Source organism: Agrilus planipennis, unplaced genomic scaffold (genome assembly GCF_000699045.2).
Source record: "Agrilus planipennis isolate EAB-ADULT unplaced genomic scaffold, Apla_2.0 scaffold34, whole genome shotgun sequence".
Lineage (NCBI taxonomy): Eukaryota > Metazoa > Arthropoda > Insecta > Coleoptera > Buprestidae > Agrilus > Agrilus planipennis.
The window spans coordinates 995528-1021707 of NW_020439170.1; the positions used below are offsets into that span (position 1 = coordinate 995528).

At 34.1% G+C, this 26180-nt stretch overlaps 3 protein-coding genes across 4 annotated transcripts in view; 2 read left to right on the forward strand and 1 right to left on the reverse strand.

Annotated features, from left to right (window-relative positions):
* The window catches only part of LOC108735124 (histidine decarboxylase), a 14810-nt gene extending 7894 nt beyond the window's left edge, over nucleotides 1-6916 (forward strand). Inside the window, exons 6-13 of the mRNA XM_018466960.1 lie at nucleotides 375-604; nucleotides 672-742; nucleotides 826-845; nucleotides 2111-2209; nucleotides 2274-2610; nucleotides 3873-4043; nucleotides 4679-4873; nucleotides 6463-6916. Coding sequence (XP_018322462.1) covers nucleotides 375-604; nucleotides 672-742; nucleotides 826-845; nucleotides 2111-2209; nucleotides 2274-2610; nucleotides 3873-4043; nucleotides 4679-4873; nucleotides 6463-6608 — 1269 coding nt within the window. The 3' untranslated portion in view covers nucleotides 6609-6916. The remainder of the gene's footprint in view (nucleotides 1-374; nucleotides 605-671; nucleotides 743-825; nucleotides 846-2110; nucleotides 2210-2273; nucleotides 2611-3872; nucleotides 4044-4678; nucleotides 4874-6462) is intronic.
* A 1322-nt stretch (nucleotides 6917-8238) lies between these two features.
* Nucleotides 8239-26180, forward strand: part of LOC108735121 (balbiani ring protein 3) — a 226416-nt gene continuing 208474 nt past the window's right edge. Inside the window, exon 1 of one of the 2 annotated variants that reach the window (XM_018466952.2) lies at nucleotides 8239-8566. The gene's annotated coding sequence lies outside the window, so the exon portion shown is untranslated. The remainder of the gene's footprint in view (nucleotides 8567-26180) is intronic. The other variant, XM_018466954.2, reaches the window with a different exon arrangement.
* Nucleotides 13937-26180, reverse strand: part of LOC108735125 — an 84134-nt gene continuing 71890 nt past the window's right edge. The window contains exons 2-6 of the mRNA XM_018466961.1: nucleotides 22114-22325; nucleotides 16701-16852; nucleotides 16125-16355; nucleotides 15886-16033; nucleotides 13937-14941 (exon numbers count right to left, since the gene is read on the reverse strand). Coding sequence (XP_018322463.1) covers nucleotides 14549-14941; nucleotides 15886-16033; nucleotides 16125-16355; nucleotides 16701-16852; nucleotides 22114-22325 — 1136 coding nt within the window. The 3' untranslated portion in view covers nucleotides 13937-14548. The remainder of the gene's footprint in view (nucleotides 14942-15885; nucleotides 16034-16124; nucleotides 16356-16700; nucleotides 16853-22113; nucleotides 22326-26180) is intronic.

The window sequence follows — 26180 nt, forward strand, 5'->3', positions numbered from 1 at the left end:
CGTGCTCCAAACATACACCTTTAACAATCTTTTTCGAATTTCTAAATTAACCGTTCGCGAGCATAGAAGTGACTTCTTTTTATTAAAGGCGACCCGACCCTGCGTTATCCTCTGCTTTATATCCCTACTACTCCTTCCGTCCTGACTTATCTGACTTCCTAGATATCTAAAATCAGCCACTTCTTCTAATTTTTCGAGTCCTATCTTTATATTCGCTCTTTCCCAACTTTTTCTTCCCTTGCATACCAGTATTTTAGTTTTGCTTTTATTTATTTTCATACAGCATAAACGTGGATTAAACAATTAAATTGCAATTATCTTTTACTAATGACAACACGAGTTCAGGGGTCTTTCTGCTTTAATTTTACTTCCAGGTTTGTGCGACGTTAGGAACAACTGGAGCCTGTGCTTTCGATAACTTAGACGAGATCGGTTCCGTTTGCAGAGAAGAAGACATTTGGCTGCATATCGATGCTGCATATGCGGGAAGTGCCTTCATTTGCCCGGAACATCGCAGTTGGCTGAAAGGAATCGAAAAAGCCGATTCTTTTGCTTTTAATCCATCGAAATGGCTAATGGTGCATTTTGATTGTACAACCATGTGGTAATGTATTTAATATTTTGTCAATATTTTAAATTACTAGTGTTTCTTGTGTAACTTTATTTTGCAGGATCAAGAATAGCGGCGCCTTACACCAAACTTTCAACGTTGAACCGCTTTACCTGCAACATGAAAACTCAGGTTAGTTAAAAATAATACATCTCGTTGTTATCTGGTATCTAATCATGTTTATTTTAAAGTAATTGACTGATATTTACATACAGGTATAGCCATTGATTACATGGTAAGTAATAGAAAACTATTTTGGTAAATTTAAATTAGAATGCACCAAGAGTCGGACAGTTAACTAGGTCACAGTTTTATTTGCAGAGACATAGTTAATACAAATAATATTCTTTAAATACAATAAGATCGTAGGCTTTTACGCCCGAAATCAACGTGAAATTTAGATTTGGATTGATGGCCCGTAGTCGAAATGAGGGATTAAGTCCAAACGTTTTGTCGATTAAAGATGCCAATGGTAGCAGCTGACGAAACGTCTGGAGTTAACAGTTCATTTGGCCCACGGCCGAATGCCTGGGACCATATAGTCATAATAGGAATAATATAGGGACGGGGCACAGTGTCAAGTGTCATTAAAAGTAGTTGTGTCCATCCAGTTGTGCCTAAATCTTATTGGTTACGCCTGACCAATCATTGTTTATAATGAATTGAAATGCAGTTCAAGTTTATATACCCTTCACGGAGAAAATGAAAAAAGAAAATTTACCTAAATTTTAAAGCGATATTTACAATTTATCCCACTAGTTCGTTGCTTTGTAAGCGAGAATAATAAAAATTACAATTTGGATCCGAATTTGTAAGAATAAAATCCCAGCAGAAATAAATTTACTAGGTAATTTATTTGATATTACAAGTTAAAATTAAAAACATTTCAGAATTATTGTTATTATTTCTACGGCAAATTCGGTCATTTATAATCGAAAATTTTTGCGTTGTCATAAAAATTTAGTTTTCTTCGTGTTAGTTGGATATCGCACAAAGTCTCATTGAGCATGGTATTGATAAAATATGTACTGCAGTTATAAATTCATTTTGAGATAAGTGTAAAAAAGGTTGTTGCTTAAATAAATCAGCACATTATACAAGAATGAGAATATTACTAGCTTAAAACTAATTTTAGTGAACATTTTCTTTAAAACGTTATTAGTTTTATCATTTCTTTCGATATGGCTATGGTCATAACATTTCTAGAGCGGCGCGTCCTCTTTCTTCGGTAAAAAAATTTCGTATTTATAATTCAACTTTTTAAAATGTTAACGTAACGGGTAGTCAGTATCATCTAGGCACATGTTATCTCACTGCATTGTCAGCAGACACCAACTTACCGATCCGCTAGTTTGTGTACATCCTTATAATTATTACTATGCTCATGGTTCAAATCTTAAGTCAATATTCCTTAGATTTCTCGTCCTGTTACATGCTGGACTAATTCCATATTAATAAACAATTTCTTCTCATTACAGTTAATTTTTTTTTTAATTTCAGCATTGGCAAATACCCCTTAGTAAACGGTTTAGGGCTTTAAAGCTGTGGTTTACAATAAGGAATTTTGGCATAACAGGACTTCAAAAACATATTAGGGAAGTAAGTATAAAATAAATACAAAATTCTTAATATTAATCTTTTTTGGTTGTGAAAATTATTTTAGGGCATAAGATTGGCCCAAAAATTTGAAGCCTTAGTATTGGCCGATCCCAGATTTGAAATCCCGGCTGCAAGGCATCTGGGTTTGGTGGTGTTTCGCTTAATAGGTGAAAATCATCTTACGGAAAAGCTGTTGAAGAGGGTAAACGGGAGGGGTAAAATACACTGCGTTCCTGCAGCTCTGAAGGATAAGTACGTCATAAGGTTTACGATTACGTCACAATTTACCACTGCAGATGATATTATCAAAGACTGGAAAGAAATCAAAGAAGTCACCAATGAAATTATTGCGGAAAACAAAGAGGGTAGTGTTATCCCTAGGGTACGGGTTTCGCTGAAAGGTGAGTCACACAAATAAGGTAAATTGCAAACCCTCTGTGACAAAACTCATTATAACGAAGAACTGACTACGATGAGGCACTAACTATTTAACTTATGAGAAGACTTTAACTTCTACTGCTTTCCAGCGAAGTTAATTTTTTCTTCGAGTTCGTTGACCACCGTCTTGAAAAGCCTGTATGAATTTAACATTGTTTGAAGGAAAGTATATTCAATAAAATGGATAGAAATGGTTATATTAGCATCTAGCAAGGAGAAGTGAGAGATAGCTTTAAATAAAATGGAAGCGGTACTGACAAAACAGAACTGTATAAAAGTAAATAAACGTAAAATAAAAATACTGGTATGCAAGGGAAGAAAAAGTAGGGAAAGAGCGAATATAAAGATAGGAGACTAAATATTAGAAGAAGTGGCCGATTTTAGGTAACAAGAAAGTCACATAAGTCAGAACGGAAGGGGTAGTAAGGATATAAAGCAGAGGATAGCGCAGGGTCGTGTCGCCTTTAATAAAAAGAAGTCACTTCTGTGCCCACGAACGGTTAATTCAGAAATTCGAAAAAGGTTGTTAAAGGTGTATGTTTGGAGCATGGCGCTGTATGGGTGCGAAACATGGACAGCGGGCGCGGCAGGAAAGAAAAGGTTAGAAGCGTTCGAAATATGCTGTTACAGGCGAGTGATAAGGATATCGTGGATAGAGAAGGTTAGAAATGAAGAGGTATTAGATAGAGTAAAAGAACAGAGGAATCTATGGAAGTCAATAAGAAATAGGCGAGATTGGTTAGTAGGACACCTTCTCAGGCACGAAGGTCTAGTCAGAGACATATTAGAGTCAGAAACGGGAGTTAGGTGGGGTAAAGGTAGACCTAGATTAGATTACTGTTCACAGATAGTTAAGGATATGGGTTTTTCTAGTTTTAGGGAAATGCGTTTATTAACTCAGGATAGGAAAGAGTGGAGGTACGTGTCTAATCAGTCTTAGGACTGACGACCTTATGATGATGCTGACTTGTCTATGGCATGCTGATGAGAACTATAAAATCAATTTAGCGATCCACATCTGGTAGTTTCGATAAATTACTAAAAAGTACTTGATGCTCTTATTTAAACCATTCATTTGTAAAAATTCTGTTTTATCTTTTAAACTTTAACCATAAACTCATAGTCGGTCCTTGAGTTTTGTCACAGAGTTTGTGTATTAATTATAATTATTTCTGTGAAATGATATGAAGGGCCTTAGATATGATTGCCTAAGAAATCTTTCTAGATACAAGGGAACTGAATGAAAATTTTGGTACAAGCCTTTTGTTATCCAATTCTCCAATGTCACCCAAGATAGTGAATGGAAGTTTTGCTGCTATCTACGATCAAAAAGAAATACTTCAGGAATACTCCAGAACATTTTCGGTATTGAGAGAAAAAGTTCAGAATAGTCCAGGTAAATACAGCAATATCAAAAAAAAAAATTGGTTCTCGTAATACATCACGTCTGTAGTGAATGGCGTGATATCGAATTAGTAAGACGATGTATATACAAAAAGTAGCCCTTAAAATAATTATATAGGGGAATCACTTTTGCAATGGAGCACCCTTTCTTCGTGTAGAGTACGATGAATAATGTGAATCGGTTTTTGTTTTGTATCAATTATCACGGAATCACGGAAAATTATTTCGAAGGAAAACCTAGAGCCACGAAATGTCATTAAGAAGCACGTTTGAAACTAAATTAATTTGATTAGTGTGCTAATAAAATGCTTCCCACTTCTTGAGTTTAGGATATAAGAAGTGATCATCAAAATCGGACGTTTATTTTATAAATATTTCAAATACTAATTGGTAAACCAACCGGCAATTACTGTAAGACTAACTAAAAGTTACAGTTTTTAATATTTCGTATGAATTCAAATTTGAATTATGTATGTAGAAATATGGCTTACAAGAAAACTCTCTTAATGAGTAGTTGTAAATCAAAATGGTTGATACTTAAGATGCGGTCGAAAAAACAAAATGCAAAATACGTTTGTGTATAAAGTATTAAAATCATAGCATATTATATAATTTTTTTAATAATAGAAATGAGAAGAAGAGTTAGAGGAATATTAATGTCCGGAAAACAATTTTCTTTGGATTCTCGTCTAGATCTGCAAGTTTATTGTGGTAACGATACCGGAACGAAGGGTCAAAGGCCAGTTTCGGAGCCCGGTAATAATACCCCTTTGGTCGAAGAAAGTAACGCTGATGTAGAGGAGAATGTTTGGGAAACAGATGGTACGTACTCAAATAACAATACAGAACTTCATCGTCCTTTATTTCTACTTGATACTATCAATAAATTTAATATAATGATTCTTTTTTGTTAATTTTTTTGGACAAAATACGATATAACGCTTAAGCTTAATGCCTGTAGATATTCGCCACTTTTTAATCTATGTTTTCTGAAAATACGTATAGGTACTAGAACAGAAAATTGTGTTGCGTCGTGTCGTATGCCTTATGGCTTATATATATTTTACTTTACTTTTTGACACCTGTTGTATTATATTAACAGATTCAGCAGTCATTAAAGTGATTACCTATATGGTTTTATTCAGAGTTTTGGGGTACAGTGTCGAATCGTTGGCAAATGACCATTACTAAAGTCATCCTTATCCTAACTAATATTATAAATTCGAATGTGAGTTTTATTGTTTATTGAGGGATAAAAAAATTAGTTTTATGTGGTCGTTGACAATCTCTAACACGTATTTAGGGCATCAATGCGAGCGAAGGCATGGGTAAAATCTAATATGAAGTTTTGTACATACATTGTTAGGGGTACAAAAAAGGACATAGGGTACCTCTTTCTTTTATCACAAAGAAATACTGTTCCAGAGGGATAAAGTAGTCGTCGATGATCTTTGACACGTATTTAGGGCATTAATGCAAGCGACCCTAGACAAAAATATTCAGTCTCTCGCCGGTCTTTCAGAGTCTTTCAGAGTCTCTGAGAGCGTCTCTCACAGCCTTTCACAGTCTCTCAGTTATTGCCTAGGTGTTTTTATGGATCTCTCACAGTCTCTGTATGAGAGACTCGAACGATAAAATTGTTAATTCAGAGATTCGAATCTCTCACAGAGAGACTGAAAAATTGAGAGACTCGAGTCTCTCGTAGAAAAACTGGGATCTCTGAAATACGTTGAACTTAGAATATTTTTACCATGTCTATCAAGACACCACTTATTGAGAGATTAGAGTCTCTCGTTCAGAGATTCGAGTTTCTCGTTTAGTAGAGATTCGAGTCTCTCGTTCAGACACTGGATACGAAATGAGGATCCCTCAATGAGCGACTCGAGTCTCTCGTTCAGAGACGCTAAACAGTTTTTTTGACAGTCTCTCGACAGTTTCTATTAGCGACACCAGAGACACTTGATGAGAGACGGAGACTCGAGTCTCGCTTTCAGAGACTCTGAGAGACTGAACATTTCCATCGGATAAAACCTATCACGAAATTTTGTACCTACGCACTTGTCAGGGGTTCAGAAACAGATATTTGTCAGTATTACATTTTCGAGTAAATAAAATTAGCGTTGGAAAAGACCGAGAATCTGTGCGAAACGTTGGCTGTGGTTTTTAAATAAAATAAATTTAAACCCCAGTGTTGCTTTAAACAAAAAGAATTAATGGGTGGGTAGTCAAAAGGTTTGGTTATCAAAGATGGTGGGAATTTCTAGATAAACTGATACATGGTTAGTTCTAACTCATTAGCATATCTTAGAAGCCTTAGCTCAAGGTCTATCAGAAACTATAGACAATTTTATCCATGCGTACCTTTATTTATATTTATAATAACCAGAATTACTTATTAATGCCTATTCCAGAGAATAATGGAAAAATGGATGATAACACTCTTGATCCCTTTAAACCCAGACAAAATAGATCTCTGTCGGTGGATCAACCTATCCCCGCTGTTATTCAAGACGATGGGGCGGAGAGGAAATGTTTGAAGTGCGGACACGTGCTTTAATAAACAAGGACAGAAAACAATAGACTACATACAGATAAGTTTAACTCACTTTTACCATTAGCTTCTCCCTGTTCGTTATCGCTTTTGTAAATTGGTTTCTTCTACGAATACTTAATAAAAAATGTAATGAATTCAAGATACACATGAATGTTGACCGTTAATACCAAATTGCATACAATAGTTTGTCTGATCGTGAAATAGTAAGTAATTACATGTATTATTATCGATATTATCGGTGCTATTTGTGGATTAGCTTATCTTGATGAAAATGTATCGCATAGATGACAACAAGTAATTAATGATTAAGGAGATGGCGTATTTTAATTGTTTCGGTTTGTTAATAATTGTATATTGTCAACTGCTGTGGAATGCAATAAAAGATGTAAATGTTTCCTGTAAATGTTTACACTGTTGTCAGTGAGTAATAATAAACCTAAACATATTTAGAAATTACGTAGTAATAATTTGATTTCGAGAAGTTAACCCCTTGGTTATTATGTAAAGAAGGTAAGTACTTTTTACAGTTCCTGGTCGAAATTGATCGTAAAAGTACGATAAGAAAAAATGTATAGGAGAAGTTTCCACTTGCTAAATCCTAATCTATCCTATCTAACACAATCTAATACAAATTAACATAACCCAGGTTAGATAGGGTAGAGTAGATTATGGTATGCAAATGTTCTCCCCTCTCCCCTCTCCTGGAGGGTTATTCCTACCGTCTTCCACAGGTGGGTCTCAAAATACAGTATTGGTCCAATTTATGCGCTCGGATTATCCAATATAATATGTCGCTTTTGGATCTTTTTTGTTTTTGTTGTTAAATAATTTTTTGGCTGAATTAATTTTGTTAGCTATACAACTATTGACTTAAATGATTTAATTGTTTACAAATACTGTTGCTTATATTATGTTCTATTATGATTAATCTAGTAGAAATTATTTTCTTTGATTTTGATTCAAAAAGTTGTTTCACTACAATTTTGCGTAATTTATTTTCAAACATCAAGTTTGTATGATGATGGGCAGCTCTTTTTGAAAATTATGTTTACTTAACATACTATAAAATATTGGAAGTTTTTTCTATTGGGATTGGTTGGAGTTTGCAGTTTGGAGTTAGTTGGGATCATGCACTGGGATAATAGCATCTGCGCACTTATTAGGTTTTTGCATACATATTTCAATATCAAGAGAATAATTGAATTTTGAGATAGTGACATCTAATTATTAGGGGCTAATGTTATTATTGTTTTCTATTAAAACGGTGAATTACATTTTACTATTAATGAATTTAATGTCTATCAAACAGTAGGTATGTTATTACGTATTTATTAAAAAAGGGACACAAATAATAAGAATTTAGTCTTTGTTCGTTTACAAATTTATAGCAAAACGAAGGAAAATATCTACTTAAAAAAGCAACGTCGTCAATGACTATTTTTATTGAACCAATTTTTAATATTCACACATGTGCTTTCATACCTTTTCGCTGTTCAAGGTTAAGTGAAAGTTCTCAAGCATCATTTGTTGGTGGCCGTTGTTTGCGATGACGAAGGCCATTTTTTGCTGAACTGATAAGACTAGGTTAAAGTGGGAATTATGCTCCATTCTATATACTCTTTCATACAGTATTAAGAACAGTTGTGATGTATTGACGAAGAAGGTTGCTCGTTTTTAAATCGCGAATGTTAAGCTGAATCATTTACTTATAACTTCGTGTTTGTATGAAATTAATTGTGGATTTTCATAAGAAATTGATCGGTTAAGTGCTTGCTATTGGAGTGCATTAAAATTAATAATTGTTCACGACAAACATTAATAAGTATTGCAAGTAATTTAGGGAATTGTTAATGTGTGGTAATTGTAAACAGTTTTTTCAATAAGGCACCTGTAATAGTGGTTGTTTTTTCCTTTTTCTTTTCCGGATAAATCTTTGAAGAGACCTTTGGGAGGCAAAAATGGTAAGTATAACTAAAGCTTTTAAATTATTACAAATTGTGCATTATAAATTATATGCAATGGTTATTAAGTAATGAGTAATCATGTATTTGGAAAACTGAAATGTTTGATATTTTAACAATTTCTTGAAGTGTAGTACTAGTTTTTGTACAGTGTTAAGCGCATCCCTGAGAGAACAAATGAGGCAGCAATGTAATAAAAACTTAATTTTCTCAATTAACATTTAGGTATAAAATATAGCATGAAGCTGCAGTTACTCTTTCTATCCTTTGGAGGAATTTTAAAAACGAACTTATTCTATTCCTTACTTGGATTCATTGATATCATCTCTTAAAGAACGATATTCTTATCGCAGTTTAGCCATTTATTCTCGTCTTTGTTGCAGCTTAGTTCAATGTATAAAAGTCAGGAAAGTAGTTAATGTATAATAAATTATATATTAAAAAGCTTTGATTAAGGGAGAATGTATTGAAATATCTCATTTGTTCAAACACTATCCATTTGGAAAATGAAAAGTAACAATAAAAATAATAAATGTGATGAGTAGAAAAAACTGACGCATTTGTTAGATTATTATAAAAAATTCAGTTGGATTAAAATGACTTGATGATGAAATAAAGACTACAAAACGCATACATAGGTGTATTTACGAATTATAATAATTTATACGGCCTTTCTATCAAATTGAACTGGATGGTAGGTATTGATTATAGGTAGATACTATGTAACGTATTATGACCAATTGTTTTTGAATAAGGGCTGAATATAAATCCATAATTGTATTACATCCAAAAAATGGTAAATAATAATGGTGACTTGTAAACGTAGGTTAATGCAATTTACTTTTTGTTTACTTTTCACTTATAAATTGATAATTTTGCTGTTGTTATTGTAAAAGAAACACTTTGAAAGCGCATTTAAACTTGAAATAAAATTAAAAAAGTTAAGCTGTCATCTTCAAAGCATGTAAATAGGTATTCCAATTTTGTTTTCTCAGCTTCTGCTAAGATTAGTGACTAAATATATAATAAAACGTCATATGAATCAGTAGTATGTATTTATCAATATTTAAGATTACACAAATTATTATTAATGCACAAAATTTCACTAATACTAATGAGGAGATTAGAGAAAATGTGAGTTAATTACATATGCAGTTTTCTATTAATACTCAGTTCCCTGTGGATGGGCTGTTGTATATTGTAAAGGCATTTAGAGGATTTCGACTTCTACTTTTTAGTTTTGGTTATATTGAAATTGAAACAACGTGAACGCATATGTTACAAGCATAGTGTAGATCTACAAATGGAAGAAAGAAAATTAGACAAAAGTGCAATTTACTACATCCTAATTGAAATTAGCTCCAAGTATTGCAATGCTGCCAACATAAATGTTATGCAACTGCATTCACATCGTTCGTGTTGTCTTTTTCTACCACATAGTAAGTAATTCTGTACCCAAGGCGTTATCACGAGCGAATAAGGTAAACCACCAATGCACAAAAGCTTACTTTACCATGGTTATCATTTCACTTGCCCTGACCACTGGTCAAAAAACAAAGTTGGCAGCACCGTGAAAAATCGTCATTTTGGATGATGTTGGAAACTGTTCATCCGCCGAAAGTTAATTAAGCCTTATGAGTACGAGTTAAGTTTTTTTAATTACCTTGCCTAAGCCGTTCCAGTTCAGAGGTAGAGTGAGAATGTTAAATTCTGGCGTAGTATGTATTAGTTGAACAGACGCAAGCTTTAAAAAATGTATGGATTTTATATCGGATTTAATATTCACCACTTCATGCCACATATGATGGACCAGTAATCCAGTTACCGCTACCTGACATAACACAAGAGGCAGTTTATTATAAATAGGTACATACAGTTCTAAATCGCATACATACCTTTTTTAATACATTAACATACTTACCTCATTTTTAATCATGGTCCAGTTCAAAATATTAACTACAATTAACGAAAAGACCATAATTATTTCGGTTATATACAAGAAAATAACTAAGTAGGGTTTTCGAAACGCGTTATCAGAAAAGTGTAGTAACAACAAACTTCCATTAATGGACCCCACAGAAGATGCAAAAATTACGTTTGCTATAATCGACATTTTGAAAGTATCCAGTACGAAAAGGCTGTTCTTTATTGTACTACTGTGCAGATGTAAAAGTTTTTTAATCTTATTTAACTCAATATTAATAATAAATTCGTGTTCTTCATCGAGTAAATTATCGTTTCGAAATGCTTGATTGGCATTTTTAATATACGATATGCTTCTTTCACATAAGAAGTTTATGGTCTTAAGCTGAGTCTTAATATGCCAGTTTATTTTATAATTAAGCTCTGTTACTAGCCAGTTTATTGCCACATGCAATTTGTTGATGATCTCCAAAAACAAGTATTCTCTTTTACAATGTGCAAAATCAGTTGAAGAGTAAAAACATAGGAATATAACTAGATTTGTAACAAAAATTGATATCCCCAAATACGTAAAGATGCAACGGTGAGTTGATATTGCAGGTTTGTGTTTCAGTTGTTCATCTGTTTTCTCAATGGTATTGAAGATGGTCTTAAAGTTATGTCGATTGAACAACCCTTGCAGTATAATCAAATATTTTGGAGATTGAGAAACCAAGTACAATATTACATTTCTAATAATTTCTGTTGTTTTAAGACTGTATATCCAAGTAGATTGGAAATTTCTAAATGTTAGTATGAATATTAAACAGTTTACAATAATAAAAGGTACCAAGAATCTAACAAGGTCTCTCCGTGACAAAACAATTTTTTTATCTTCAACCCTAAAAATTGAAACACCAAAGTAGCTACCAAATACAACGATTTCTTGAACACTATCAAAAATGTTTTTATACATTTTGAACTTGTTTTAAAAAGTGGCCTTAACAGAACTGACTACATAGAATTGATCTGTACTCTGTTTTTATAGTGGAACATTTGCTGCGAATTACCTATGCTTTTCTAAACGAGCCAATGGGCTATAAACATATGTTTTTTAACTATTATGTGCCATTTCAATAATGAATGTATTTACGGATAACTGTTATAACACAGTAACGAATCAATACGCGTATTACAAATGGTGGTACTTATTATTATTTATGAATAGTTTCAATTTTCCATCTATCCATTAAAATTTCTTAAGGATGTTTGGGAGGTATGTCAAAATGCTACGAGACAAATAAAAATTTGGAGGAACGTTCCTCATTCAATACTAAAATTCCTGTAAAAATTACAAATCGATTCACTAAACCCTTAAGAAGTTATTGAAATTTTAAAAAATTGTAATTTTACACGTTATTTTATGGAGATTCGTTAACTGAACAGATTAAATTTATTTTTATTAACAGAAAAAAAGCTACCAGAAATTTCAAACTTTTATAATAAGTAACTTGAACTCTGGGGAATCACTTTAGCGTAAGGTTATTCAAATTCACTAAATGGTTATCGAGGAAAAAAAGAAAAATTGGCTGAAAATCTCGTTTTTACTTGATAATATAATGACAATATTTATAATTGTCTGAAATAAATGCAATTTTAAAGTTTTAATTATTATTTAAACATATTAAAAAGTTTTACGCTCATTATTAATAGAGATTGAAACTAAATATTTTTTTGTTTCGAAGTTGAAATCAAGGCATATTCACTGCCAAAAGTCAGTTAAAAATTTTCCATATTATTCGTTATTTCTTATTTTATTCAAAGTTTTTGGTCAAATTCCAAATTTTCTCTCAAACCGAATACTTTTTTTTAGTATAGATAGTATTTTTTTACCTCATGATATACTGCAAAACCTAATTAATCACGAATTTCTAATTTTATGTACTCTTGTCTCCGATTGTACCTCTCAAACATCCTTAAGGCAGACCGCTGGTTGACATAGCTTGGGGTTTTTATTTTTCAATTTTTTTTGTAATAGTTGGAGAGATGAAAGAGAATACGGCTGATAGCTTAACGTTTTGACTAGGTACAAGATCCATTTATTAAATTCGTGTGTAGGGAATATAAACGACATGTTTCCTAAAAGCATGCATCTTCGTCAGTTACCCTCGGGTGCGGGGTCACAATTTTACTCCAGTCGTACCAAATTGAAAATAGCACTGTCTCATCGTTTTTCTAATTAGTAAGTGAATTGAATTGTTTTTGTTTTGGTAAACTGGTAGATCGAATTGAGACGCTTTCTAAAGCAGTTTCCAACAGAGTTGTTAACTGTGGTTCCATGTATGTTCTTCTGTTTTTGATGTTTGGGGTTGTGTGGTATCCATCTTGTTATGGATATTCACTTGCGTCGAGTTGTCATAACCTTTTCAATTGAGTCCATACCTAATTATGGGGATATGTAAAAAAAAAGCGGATACCACGCAATGCAAAATATCAGAAATTAGAAATTATGACAGTTAATCACTTCTTCGAAAACCGCTATCAACAGCGCGTCAGGTCTTCCCTTTGTGCACCTTTATACATATAAAACCCCTTACTATTAAGACAGCAACATTCTAGCTCAACGGTGACAGGAAATAAAAGATACGTCTCAACTAACCCTCGATGTCATCTAACCCCTGTCTTCAATTAGAGAATCCAATCAACTTGCCTGCTATTTATTTTCAACGAAAACTAGACGTTACGTCGCTTTACTGCTTCTCGTGCTAAATTCACTCAGTTGTTCCTTAAGTTTAGTTTTCTTACCAGAATTGATCTGTGTAATAATCAAAGATTATCGTCATTACCTTATAGGCGCTATGATCAATTTTTACTTTTTTTGAGCTAACGACTGGTCCATGTTGTTGTTTTAATTCGAGATCGTAATAATACAATATAATAAACAAAGGCTTGTTTTTTTTCCGGAGTTTCAATAAGAATTGCATGTTATAACGTTTCTTCAACTTAAACGACTTAATAATACTGATCGTTCTAGATGGCTTAAGAATATTAGAAACAGAACACGCAAAATGAAAATGGAATGATTGGTTTGCGTTTTCGGGCCTCTGCGCAGAAGTCAGAAAATTTACTTGCGCGCAGTCTCTCGTATGAGTGTGGTACGTTCGTGTACGCGGTTATACCCTTGCGCAGTCACTGCTGCGCAGAGGTCTAGCTATCTATTATGGTACCTATTAATTATTCTCATAAAATCTTACCCCCTCCACTAGAGTTGGGTCTTCATGAGATGGCTAAAAAATGGGCTATGCGATGGTGTGCAGCAGTACCACCCTTCGCAAGACATTTTGTCCCAGCATCGCTATTATCATTTCTCTTTGATTAGCCCTGGTACTCTGAACTTTTCACTTCAGTTGAATTGGAAAACCAAGGGGATGCGTTTAGCATAATATATTGGTATCAATAAAACAACAATGAATTTTCGCATACGTTTAATGTTTGTTTATTATTAACTATTATTAGATTAGGTATCAAAGGCGGCTGAATTAATTAGCATGTTTGTAAACTCTTCTTCAGGCACAAATTGCATAAGCGATTGGAAATAGAAACAAATATAAATCAAAACGCAATTAGTAACATATTACCGCCGAACTAGTGTACATTAAAAATTTATTTTTCCAATCATGAATGTGTTAATAGTAATTAAGACAATAGTAAAAAAAGTTTTACTTATAGGCCCTATACCTACTGGTAAATTTCAACGTTCTTATCAACATTTACCGTACACATTTGATACGTGTTGTGAACAAGTTTCATTTCTTGGGTGCTACCACAGTAAGCACATTTTAGTGTAGTTTTTCTAAGGATTAAAAGAAGACGTACGTACATACGCACATGGATATGCAAATATATACGAGGTTGCTTTCTTTTATCCTGTGGAAACTATCGCATTGTAAGTATTAGGGTACTAATTACAATTATTATTAATTAATAATTAGTGTAGTTATAATGCACGTTTAAATCCTCTAGTCGGTTAAGGAAATATCACAGACACTTTATCGTCCTTCTGCAATCAACCGATTCATTTTACAGGGCAATGCCGAAAATCAAAGTCAAAATCAGTGTAAATATCGCGGCTGCTTCATTTGGTGCCGAACTTTCTGCAATAATCGCGGTCAGTTTGTTTTGTTCCCGTATTTCTTCTCTTACCGGTTCTTGCGCTCCCATCAGATTCTCATCGACGACAGTTTTGTAAAATCTCTTGTCCTGTTCTTCCTTCGTGCCCACGACCAGTTTTCTGTTGTTCATTATTTTTGTCTGGTTTTTAAAAAGTTCTTCGAAATTCTCATTCTGGTCTTCGTAGTCGACTTTGATGAAAGATGTTATCGTTATTTCGAAAACCTTGTTGGGATCCGGTGGGAGAGAAGATATTTCTCTTTTCCTTCTACCATAACCTATGGTACCGTCACTGCATTCAATCTGGGAAAAAAGGAAAACACTTTCGTAATTTTAAATCCTAATTTCAGGCTTTAACTACTCAGCCGATGGTCATGAAATTTTGTACACCCATTGTTAGGGGTACAAAAAAGAATAAGGGGACACTTTATGCAGAAAAATAATACAGTTCCCGAGGGATAGAAAATATTTGTTTCATATGGTCGTCGATGATTTTTGACACGCATTTAGGACATTAACGTGAGCGAAATAATCATTTATTTACATTTGAATAGGGAATTTATAAAAGCCGTTAATTTGCACCCTATTGTTTCAGATTTTTCATCTTTTTATTACTTGAAATTTAGTTTGATCAAGTAATTCTTAATGAGCAAATTCCATTTTGTTACATATGTACCATTGTTTTCATTTTCACAAAAGTTTTCTTTAACATTAAAGGATGTGCAACTATATTCAATTTTAGAAAATACTACAAATGGCGCAGTAAACGCCATCTGTAGCACGGTCTTACATTTAAGGATTATGTATGCTCCAACAAGGTCCACTTGTGTGGATATCTACTTGCTGAAAACGAATCCCGGCGTAGCCAACCTCAACGTGATAGGCACGTTAGCTTAATCGAATAAATTAATTCGAAATGGTCTGTATTCTGTCGAAACTGCCAGACGCGGATCGCGATTTCGATCTTTTTCGATCTTATCAGCGCGTTGCAGGCAGCTCCGACAGAACACAAACCAACTTTTACCTGCTGTCTTAACAGTGCGTTTTAGAAAATACTATAAATGGCGCAGTAAACGCCATCTGTAACACGATGCTACATTTTAGGATTACGTATGCTTCAACAAGGTCCACTTGTGTGGATATATGTATAATATATTCAATTTGTCAAATAATCATTGAAAAAACATGTTCCTAATAGTGGCTAAAGATGTTCTTAATTATGAAAAACGTTATAAAATGATACTTACCCCTCTACATTTGTCTAGGCATACGTTCACTGTTCCTTTAAATTGAACGTATGTCGATTCGGGAAACTTGAACGCCCTGAATTTTGCTGATAGAAAATCTCCATCAACTGTATTAAAGTTTTCAAACAAGTAGGGATCGACAGAGCAACTGTAACAAAGTTTTTTAAGTTCACGTAGGTACATTACTTATTACTATAAATTGAATAATAAAGATTCTGCCTCATATGTTCAATATTTACCCGTTGTAAATGATTGTTTCTTCCTGTTTTTTCGTGTCAGTTACTTGCATGTGGGACACAAGGATTCCGTAAACTGGGGCGGAATTTTTGTCGAGAAATATTTCCATTTGTAAGGGAGTTCCTGGAGATACATTTAGTTCTCCTGTGACAAGCTTACCCCCTTGACGCACCCCCACTCCCAATCGCGGTTCGGGAGCTGTTTGCTCAAAACTTGTTGTAATTTCGATTTCGCTGAAGAAAAAAAAAAACAAAATTTTAATATGTATAATGACTAGGTATTAGGAATAAATAGTCAGAAAACCAACTAGATAGGTACATACTGAGGAAGGTTCAGGAGGTCCGGACCTCTCACACGTTTTTAAGGAAGTTAAGATAATTGATAGTAGTAAAAGTGAAATAAATTAAATGCCTGTAAAAAGGTTGAGTTCATGATGACAATACGCGGTATTACGGTTTTCTTTGTAAATAATTTCCTTTATATATTAATTCATTAAAAAGGAAGGTAGGTACCAGCTAGTCGAAGAAAAATTTTGGCTTTTTGTATGCAACTAGTTGCTTTGATTTCTTTTAACTTACTCCGGTTCTTGAAATCCTGCCGGAAGAACATCCCTACGGGACACCGAATGATTTTTAAAAATCGTTAAGGAACACTTAACATGAAGCATCTCTTCCACAAAGTATGGTTCCTCATTTTCTATTATAATAGTCTGGTAATACACTTGCTTGCCCTGAAAGAAATTAAGACTTAGAAAATTTAATTCATTAATTCATTTTCTGGAAACCGAAGAAGTAAACTAAAATAAACATCTTGAATTTTGCGTTTTATTAAGTAACAAACATTTATTATTGAAGAAATCGTGGGTGTATCTCAATGAAACATTTTAATAAGGAAAACGCAATTGTCGAGATTGAATAAATATTCTGTTGAAACATTCCTTTTGCATTTTCATGAGCAAACATTTAAGCACTATGTACAATTATCGAGTCGTAGCTTATATGAACCAACCCAGAAGAACATAAAACAAAAAGTTCAAAATTATATTAGGCTACATTATTTTCATGTAGGATGAATAAAGTGATAACTACCCTGTTAAGTACAAAATATACTGTAACAAATTTTATGGTAAATACTTGTCAGATCTTGTATTTTATACCGTACACGGTAAAGGTGCGAACGGTATCGATGGCCGCCCGAGCCACTCATTCACAAGAAAACGTTCCTACTTGTTTGCTTGTTTTAATTTGAAACAGTACGAAAGTACAAAATTGTCAAGAAAATTAATGTAATGGTTCTTGAGTTATATTCTAAAAGTAGTTTTCATAAAAACCAACATTTTTAATGCCCTTGACAAAGATAATTACAGCATTGGTTAAAGTCATTACGTTACATAATACCTAGTACATACTCTAATAGAATCCATCCAGTAATTCTGGAGTTTTAAGGGAATATACACTTAAAATCTGCTGATGTAACTTTCTGTTATATTACGATGCTACTTACATTATGGGAATGTAATTGTCGTAGTAGTGGATATTAAATTTTGCCCTAAATGCGTTTCATACATTTTTTACCTTAATAAATACAAGCAGTATTTATGAAACGTTTGCATTATAGGTTTTAGCTGTTTGCTTAGAATAGTTCTGTAGATATTAAGAGTACTACATAATGGATATAAAATGAGTATCTATGTTGTGAAGCATTGGCTGTGAAATCGTTTGTCATTTTTATAATAGCGCAGGCGATTTGATTGCTTGATGCTTGATCCTCGTCCTCATGTTTATTGAATGGCCTGTCAAGAGAATAACAATGCATCAATTTCCTTCAGGTAAACGATGACGGTATAAACCTATTTTTAGTAGGAGCTCACTTCCTCTTCCTTTGATGTACATAGCAAGTCTTTTCTCATTTAAATTCCTTTGTCCTTTTCAATTAATTATAGTTTATAGGTACCTAATTAAATTTATTTCCATAAGGTTTGAAGTATTATTCATTAATATTTAGCACCTTATCGATGAACAGTGTAGTAATAATAATATAATCCTCTTTAGCATATAGATTGATGATCTTTTACTAAAATGAACCGACAGTTTACTATTTTTTTATGATTCGGCGATGTTTGCGAAAAATATATAGCAATCAGGGATTTGCTGACTACGGGCGCAGTTCTACGAAATGTTTTCAGGTAAATTTGCAAGGGAAAGTTAATGAATCTTTTGGGTGTTGTCTTTCATTTTCACCAACAACTAAAGCTGGGAGTTCAGCCGTACTAAGCCAGAGGGTAGGAATTATGGCATTGGATAGATGGTGATTGGTATGAGAAACATGAGACGGAGGAAACGACGACAGATGAGAGTGAAAGATTATCTGTGGAATATTACAGCTTCAATATTTGCTTAAGTGATCAAAGGAAACCTAAGAAAAGACTTGGGCCAGGACGGACGGACCCGGAATCGAACCCGTGTCCTACCGAATACTAAGCGACGATCCAAACCTCTAGGCCACGCCGCTCGGTGCAAGGAAATAAAGCGGTTAAGTAGATATTACCAATATTCAACTATCGTTCGCCTCTTAAAAAAAAAGTTCTGCCCTGTATCTCGTTAAACTACTAGAAGAAGGTTTATTTGCCTGCCGGTATGCTATAATTTATAATGAACATTAATAAGGCTGCAAGTAAATAGCGTAAAGTCATAATGGCGATATAAAAATACCCATTGGAAAACATCAATGTACCGTTTGTACTTACTCTCACGAGCATGTGATCGAAATTTGGAATGGTCATAAAAATCTCTTTCTCATGACTGGTTTAGACTAACGGCGTGCTTGTCATATTTGGCCAGCTTAAAATATATTTCTAAAGTAGGTAATTTTGCGTTGAATAGCGGAAGTCTGTTTTATCTGTTCAGCAACGCCTAAAAAATATCTTTTACTCGGAGTTACAATGACCGGAAGTGTATGCCGAAAAATGTTTACAAGCCGGCGACGACTCGCCGTTTTGCGAATTAATGTCCTTATTAACACATAAAACGGCATAATGACTGGCACTAATTAAAATTTAACGCGTCTCGTCTGGTAGGCAAAACAAAGCACGTAAATTTATCCAAAGATAACGTACCTTTTTTCAACCCTTCGCTGCTCTCTGGCTAATTAGCTGTCACGCTACTAATTTGTATCAATCTCCGTGGAGAAAAATCGTAATTAAAGTTTCCATCTTATCATATTATCAGCCAGCGTCATTTGTGTACGTATAAACGTATATATTAAATACGTAGTTCATTTACGAATGTTGGAGAGATAAAGAGACGCGATAATAAGTTTAAATGAGCTTGGGAATATATTTATATACATCTACGTCTTGCTGTGGGTACACTACTATTAGAAAGAGTAGAAGCATTCAAAACTTTTTAAACCAAAGCAACGAATTTTTTGTTATACTTAATATATTTGAACAGGCCCTGTAGGTAGGTACATAAGTGGCAGCAAAAGTTTCTTTTATAGGTTTATGAAATGTGACCTTTGGTATCGATTATCACCCGAGGCACTCGATTACAGAAACATTGATAATAAGCTAGTTCACAAATAAATTTTTTTTGCAGACGGTAATAAGAGCTTTATATAATACACTAATTAATTATTACTTGTGAAATTGAATTAAATAAAACACTAAAACCTAATATTTGAAACAAAAACGTTAAAATACCTGAAAGATTCGGAACGTTTAGACTATTTAAATGTTTTAATCAGGAATTTTACGTTTTAGTGTTTCATTTGTGAATTATTTAATATTTTTTTTTAAATTGATTGCAAATATGTTGGAAATAATTAAATTGATTTTCATTAACTGAACCTAAGTACTTTTGCATATTTTACTATTTCTACAATTTATAAAATTGATGAGCAACTTGTGAAAAGTGTTTAATTGTGCTGATGCTTTGAATACGTATTTGAGATATAATAAACTAATTGATTTCCATGCAAGATGGGTGTTTCTAAACTTTTTGGCGACACTGTATGCGTTTTACAAAGCACTAACAGTTGAATACTTGCTGGCATGTTAATGAAATTAATCAATAATCCATTTCGTTCTTGGCCTCGTAATGCATTCGAGTAATTTCACGGATAACGTCGAGTAACGAGTAATTAGTCAAATCAAATATTTTTCTTAGCTGTATCCATATAACTAACTATACATATATGTATATTGATACGAATGCTCCTATACTTCCATGTTTCTTAAGCGGATAATCATTATGGTGATGGAATGAAGGGAATTGTATTTCGAATCTCAGTTCTTTTATGTTTGCAGCACTCTCACGTATAATCAACTGCTTCATGAAAAGTGTGAGCATTTCGTGAAACGCTGCTACATATTGAAACAACTAAAGGTCGGTACACATTATTAAATATAATTTAATGATTTCAAAAGGAACTAATTGTTATCAGGCTTTTGTTGCGTTTTTGTTCAGTATGCTCGGAAACAATGACCCTCATCATCATCATCATCATAAGATCGTCTGTCCTAAGACTGGTTGGACACGTACCTTCACTCTTTCCTATCCTGAGCTAATCTTCGCATTTTCCTAAAACTAGAACAACCCATATCCTTAACTATTTGCGAACAGTAATCTACATAATCTAGGTCTATCTCTACCCCTCCTAACTTCCGTTTCTGTCTCTAATATGTCTCTGACTAGAGCTTTATGCCTGAAAAGGTGTCCTACCAACTTATCTCGCCTATTTCTTATTGACTTCCATAGAGTCCTCTGTTCTCCTATTCTTTCTAATACCTCTTCATTTCTAACCTTCTCTATCAACGATATCCTCATCATTTGCCTGTAACACTACATTTCTAACGCTTCTGGCCTTTTCTTTTCCGCCGCACCCACTATCCATGTTTCGCACCCGTACAGCGTCGTGCTCCAAACATACACCTTTAACAACCTGTTTCGAATTTCTGAATTAACCGTTTCCGAGCAAAGAAATGACTTCTTTTTATTAATGGCGACTCGAGCCTGCGCTATCCTCTGCTTTATATCCCTACTATTCCTTCCGTCCTGACTTATCTGATTTCCTGGATACCTAAAATCGGCTACTTCTACTTTTTCGTCTCCTATCTTTGTATTCGCTCATTCTCTACTTTTTTTTTCTTCCCTTGTGTACTAGTATTTTTGGTTTACTTTTATTTATTTTCATACAGTACTGTTTTGTCAATACCGCTTCCATTTTATTTAAACCTATCTTTAATTCATCCTTGCTAGATGCTAATACTGCTATATCATCTGCAAATCTAAGCATACTAATATTTTGCCCTGTACATTTATCCCTACAGTTGTACTGTCCTTAATTATGTTGATCGCGTTTTCGATGTATAGGCTATATAATATGTACTTCTCTACGTTGCAGCCCCAGCTCCATAATGAACCTAATGAATAAAAATCAAGCAATGGTCTGGCTTTTTCGATCTTGGTTTTGGTCTTGCTCAAATACTTTTAGTCTCGGTCTTAGTCTTGCTGATATGGTCTTTTTAACATCAGTTTCCAGAAAATAAAAGCATTTGCTAAACTTTTTTTGATACGACGAACCGACTGTTTTGTTTTTCTTTAGATATTTTTCTCCTTTAATTTCTTATACTTTGTTACCACTACTATGATATTTCTCAGAATGGATCTTTCAGTTGTTTTGCTGTTTTAATATTTTTTTAATCTTGTGGATGATCTAATAGCACCACATTAGACTCACACTTGGGAGGTCGGTAGGTAATACATTTCCGAGGCCGACTGCTTAATTCAAGTTTTTTTTTCTATGCCTTCTTGAGATCATCTTGGGCAGCTGCTACGGGGCAGTAATCCTCACAGCTTCTTATTATAATTCTCATCCTCCAGCTGGATTTTAAATACTTTCCGCGTTAAAATAGTTTCCGAGCTACTTGAAAATATTGTTAAGAAATTACTATTTTATTTAGTAGTGTTATGTAAGTGGAATTTTTCTAACCGTTAATTTATTGGTGACCCTGGTGGTTCCACATTGGAATACATCCTTCAAGTTAAGTTCAAATATTGATAACGAGTTGGTCGGGTCCATTTTGGGTCGGCACGCAGGATCTGGATAGTCTTTTAGTCCTTGCAAATAAATTCTTTTTGTAGTTGCCGTAACTGGGACTTCCACTCGCATTGTGTCTTCTGAACATCGTACCTTAGGACCAACTGTAAAAAAAAAATGAAATAAAGTAATAAAAAAATCAAAGCAATATTAAATAATTTTGATGTAATTCGATACCATTTTGAATGGTTTGTACAGAAATTTTATAGCAATGAATAGGATTTTCCTGTTGTTGTATATTATTAATTAACGCTACTGTACAATGTATATTCGATTTTCTATTTTTTGTGGCGTTATGTTGGTTCTCTTGTCTTTTATTTATACCGACAAGTTAGGCCAATGTTCAGTTAATTTTTGACAACTGCTTTGCTTGCATGTGTTTTGGCTCGTCTTCGATTTTTGCCTGTTCCAGAAAATAGACTAAAGGAATCTGTATCAAATTGTGTGTCAAAGGGCCGAGAAGTTGTAAACGACGAAGAGTGTGCCCGAAGCCTGACCACGTCAACAATAGACGAAAACATTGATGAAGTGAAGAAATAGTATTGGCCAATCGTCGAATCACCGTTAGAGAAACTGCTAAGGACTAAAACATACGCCGCGAAACTAGTAACAAAATTGTTCAATTTCGACGAAAAGCATCATCGCATTAACATTGCTAAAGAGCTGTTAGACTCCGTCCGCCACGACCCAAAAATGCTCCAGAAGGTCATAACTGGTGACGAATCATGGGTTTATGACTATGATGTGGAAACCAAAGCTCAATCATCTCAATAGAAGCTGCCTACAGGAAGAAGTAGAAGATAAACAAATAATATACCCTACACAATTTGGATTTTCAAGAGGAGTAGGAGCCGTACATCAAGTACCAAACCTAATAATACATGTCGAAGAAGCTCTGAAAGAAGGACACAAAGTTATTCTAGCATTATTAGAAATAGAAAAGGCGTACGACACAGTATGGAGAGAGGGAATTCTGTATAAAATGAGACAGTCAAATATAAATGAACACCTAGTTGAAATGTACCAAGAAATTATTAAAGAGCGTTACTTTCAAGTTAATGAAGGTAAAACATTATCCAGTATAAAGGAAGCAAAAGACGGGGTACCACAGGGGGGACCATCATCCCCAGTACTGCACAATATGATGATGTACGAATTGGGAAAAATAATAGAAGAAATATAGTTCGCAAAAATCTTTCAATATGCGGACGACATTGCAATAATAAATAATATGCAATAATTCCGAATGGAAAAAATACTAAAAATAGTCAATGACTAATGCATGAACTGGCGAATAAAGATTGATGAGACAAACACAAACATATTATGTTTTGGAAAAGGATCTTGTAAAAACAAGGAAATAAAATTCAATTCTAAGACTCTAAAAGTAAAAAGGAAAGCAATCGTATATCTGGGAGTGAAAATAACTACGAAACTGAAGTGGAACCAGCATATAAAAATGAGAAAAAACATAGCAAACAAGACAATAAGAAAACTTCACTATATATTAAGACATGAAAGCAAGATAACCCTAAAAACAAAACGAAACTTAATAAATACAATAACAGAAAAGCAGGCCTCATACGCAGAAGAAATCTGGAGCGGCTAAGATACAAACTACCAGAAAATGATGGCAATTCAACGAAAAGCTATGAGGAAGATAACAGGCGCTCCCTATTATATCTCCAGCGAAGACTTAAGGAAAGAGTTAGCTCTGAGTCACCTACTAGAAAGAGCCAAAATGAGCAGACAAAAATTTATTAAAAGTTGAAAAAATGGAAGCAAAAAAAAGATATCGGACACAAAATGTCCTAACTAATGAACTATCAACACTAAAGTTAGTGCAGTCATAAGTACAAAGTACTTGAAACCACAAAAACAGAGATGATCCAAAAAAAAAACCTGCCGCACAAGCCAAGACCAAAAAACGCGCCAAGTTAGGTCGAATTTGAAGGTTTTGCTTACAGTTTTCTTCGATTGTAAGAGCGTGGTGCATCATGATTTCTTGCCACAGGGTAGAACGGTCCAATAAGGAATATTACCTGTAAATTATGCGCAATTTGCGCGAAATAATCCGCCAGAAATTCTCGGATTTGTGTAAGAACAAAAATTGGCTTTTGCACCGTGATAACGTCCCTACTCACACATCGTTGCTTGTGCGCGAATTTCTTGCAAAAACCAACACACTAATAATTCCGCAGCCACCGTATTCCCCTGATCTGGCCCCCTGTGACTTTTTCTTGTTCCCGAAACTGAAGAGGCCCATGAAAAGACGACGCTATGCTACGATTGAGGAGATAAAGACGGAATCGAAGGAGGAACTGTACAAGATCACAAGAAAACATTTTTTGAAGTGCTTCGGGGATTGGAAAAAATGCTGGCATAAGTGTATAATATCTGGCGGGGATTACTTTGAAGGGGGCAGAATAGATATTCGTGAATAAATAAATAATTTATGGAAAAACACAAAATTCAGGATACTTTTCGAACAAACCTCGTACATATAGGTACATAATAGAAGTTGTAATTAGCTACCAAATACGGAAATGTCGTACTATATATTTACAACTCCCGTCCTTTGTAGGTTTAATAGGATCGCAAGTTGTAATTAGAACATTTATATTTGATAAAAATACATTTGCTATGAATATTTATGCATATACAACTGGGTTGAAATTACGAACTAATGGCTAGTATCGTCACTATGTGCGCTTAAAGTGGCTACGAATTACTGGTTTCTATAAATAATTGAGTTGATTATTTTAATTACAGCAAAATTAATTGGGAATGTTGTGTTTAGTAGTAAATATCATCTATTAAATTAATTAATATATGACTGCCGCTTAAATTACTGTTCTTTCTTAAAAATCGGCTACCTAGCGGTAAAATGTGCGAATTATACTTATATCTGATTGCAATTATCTAAGCGAAACCCGCTATAAGGTTTTTGTTGTTTGTCGTTTATTGAAGACAAAGAAGATGAACATGCTAAATATAGCTAACTAATGTATTGGACTTCAAGTCTTCAAAGATTTCTAATAGTTCATTCCTATGTGGGGGAACGGGCTCAGGATTTTCCTCACTTTTGATGGAAAGACTAATAATTTCTAAAGCAGTCGTATAACTTTACAATTTTGTATTATTGTCGGATAGTAGATACTACGACAGTGGAAAATTTAGATGATTGATAATGAAGCACTGTATGGTATTTGTCGAAGAAATTTAGACATAGGATGACCATCATATACAAATCTAGACGGATTATTAGGCCAAATAGTGCCTTCAATCAGGGGCGCAACAACGTTACAGTTTGACTGGGTGCTCCCATCATAATACCATAAATATTAATATACTGCTGGTGTGTATAAGCTGAAAAGATCGAGTTCGGCTGCTCATTTACGAGCTTGAACTATTTGAAGTGAACTTTCAAGTTGGGTTATTATCTGAATCGACTGGAATTGACTGGGTGCCCAACCCGATCGAGTGGGTGCTCAGGCACCCATGTACCCCCCCTTGTTGCGCCCCTGTCTTCAATAATTTCGTCGTTATATACGTTTCAATGGTGCTTTAAATGTAGACTTGTTAGGGTTCCAAACCCTCACGTTCACTTTCCATTCATAACATACGCTCTTATTATTTTAATAAGAAAAAGCCTTCATGAGCAACTTGCTGTACCGGAGATTACAAATTCAGGATAGGAAAGAGTGCGTGTCCATCCAGTTTCAGGACTGACGATCCTAGATCATGATGTTTATTGTTAAGGTCATTCAGAAAATGTGCAAATAGAAACTGGGAAAAGGATATACGAGGGTGGATTGATAAGTTTCCGGCCTAACCAAGAGATGACGTCACTAGGCCTACCTTGAGGTGACATTCTATAGTACCATCCTTGGATAGCTTGTAGCTATAGTTTCAGCCCGATCTCCTTGCTAGTGTAGGTTTGACAGCACGCTGAACAA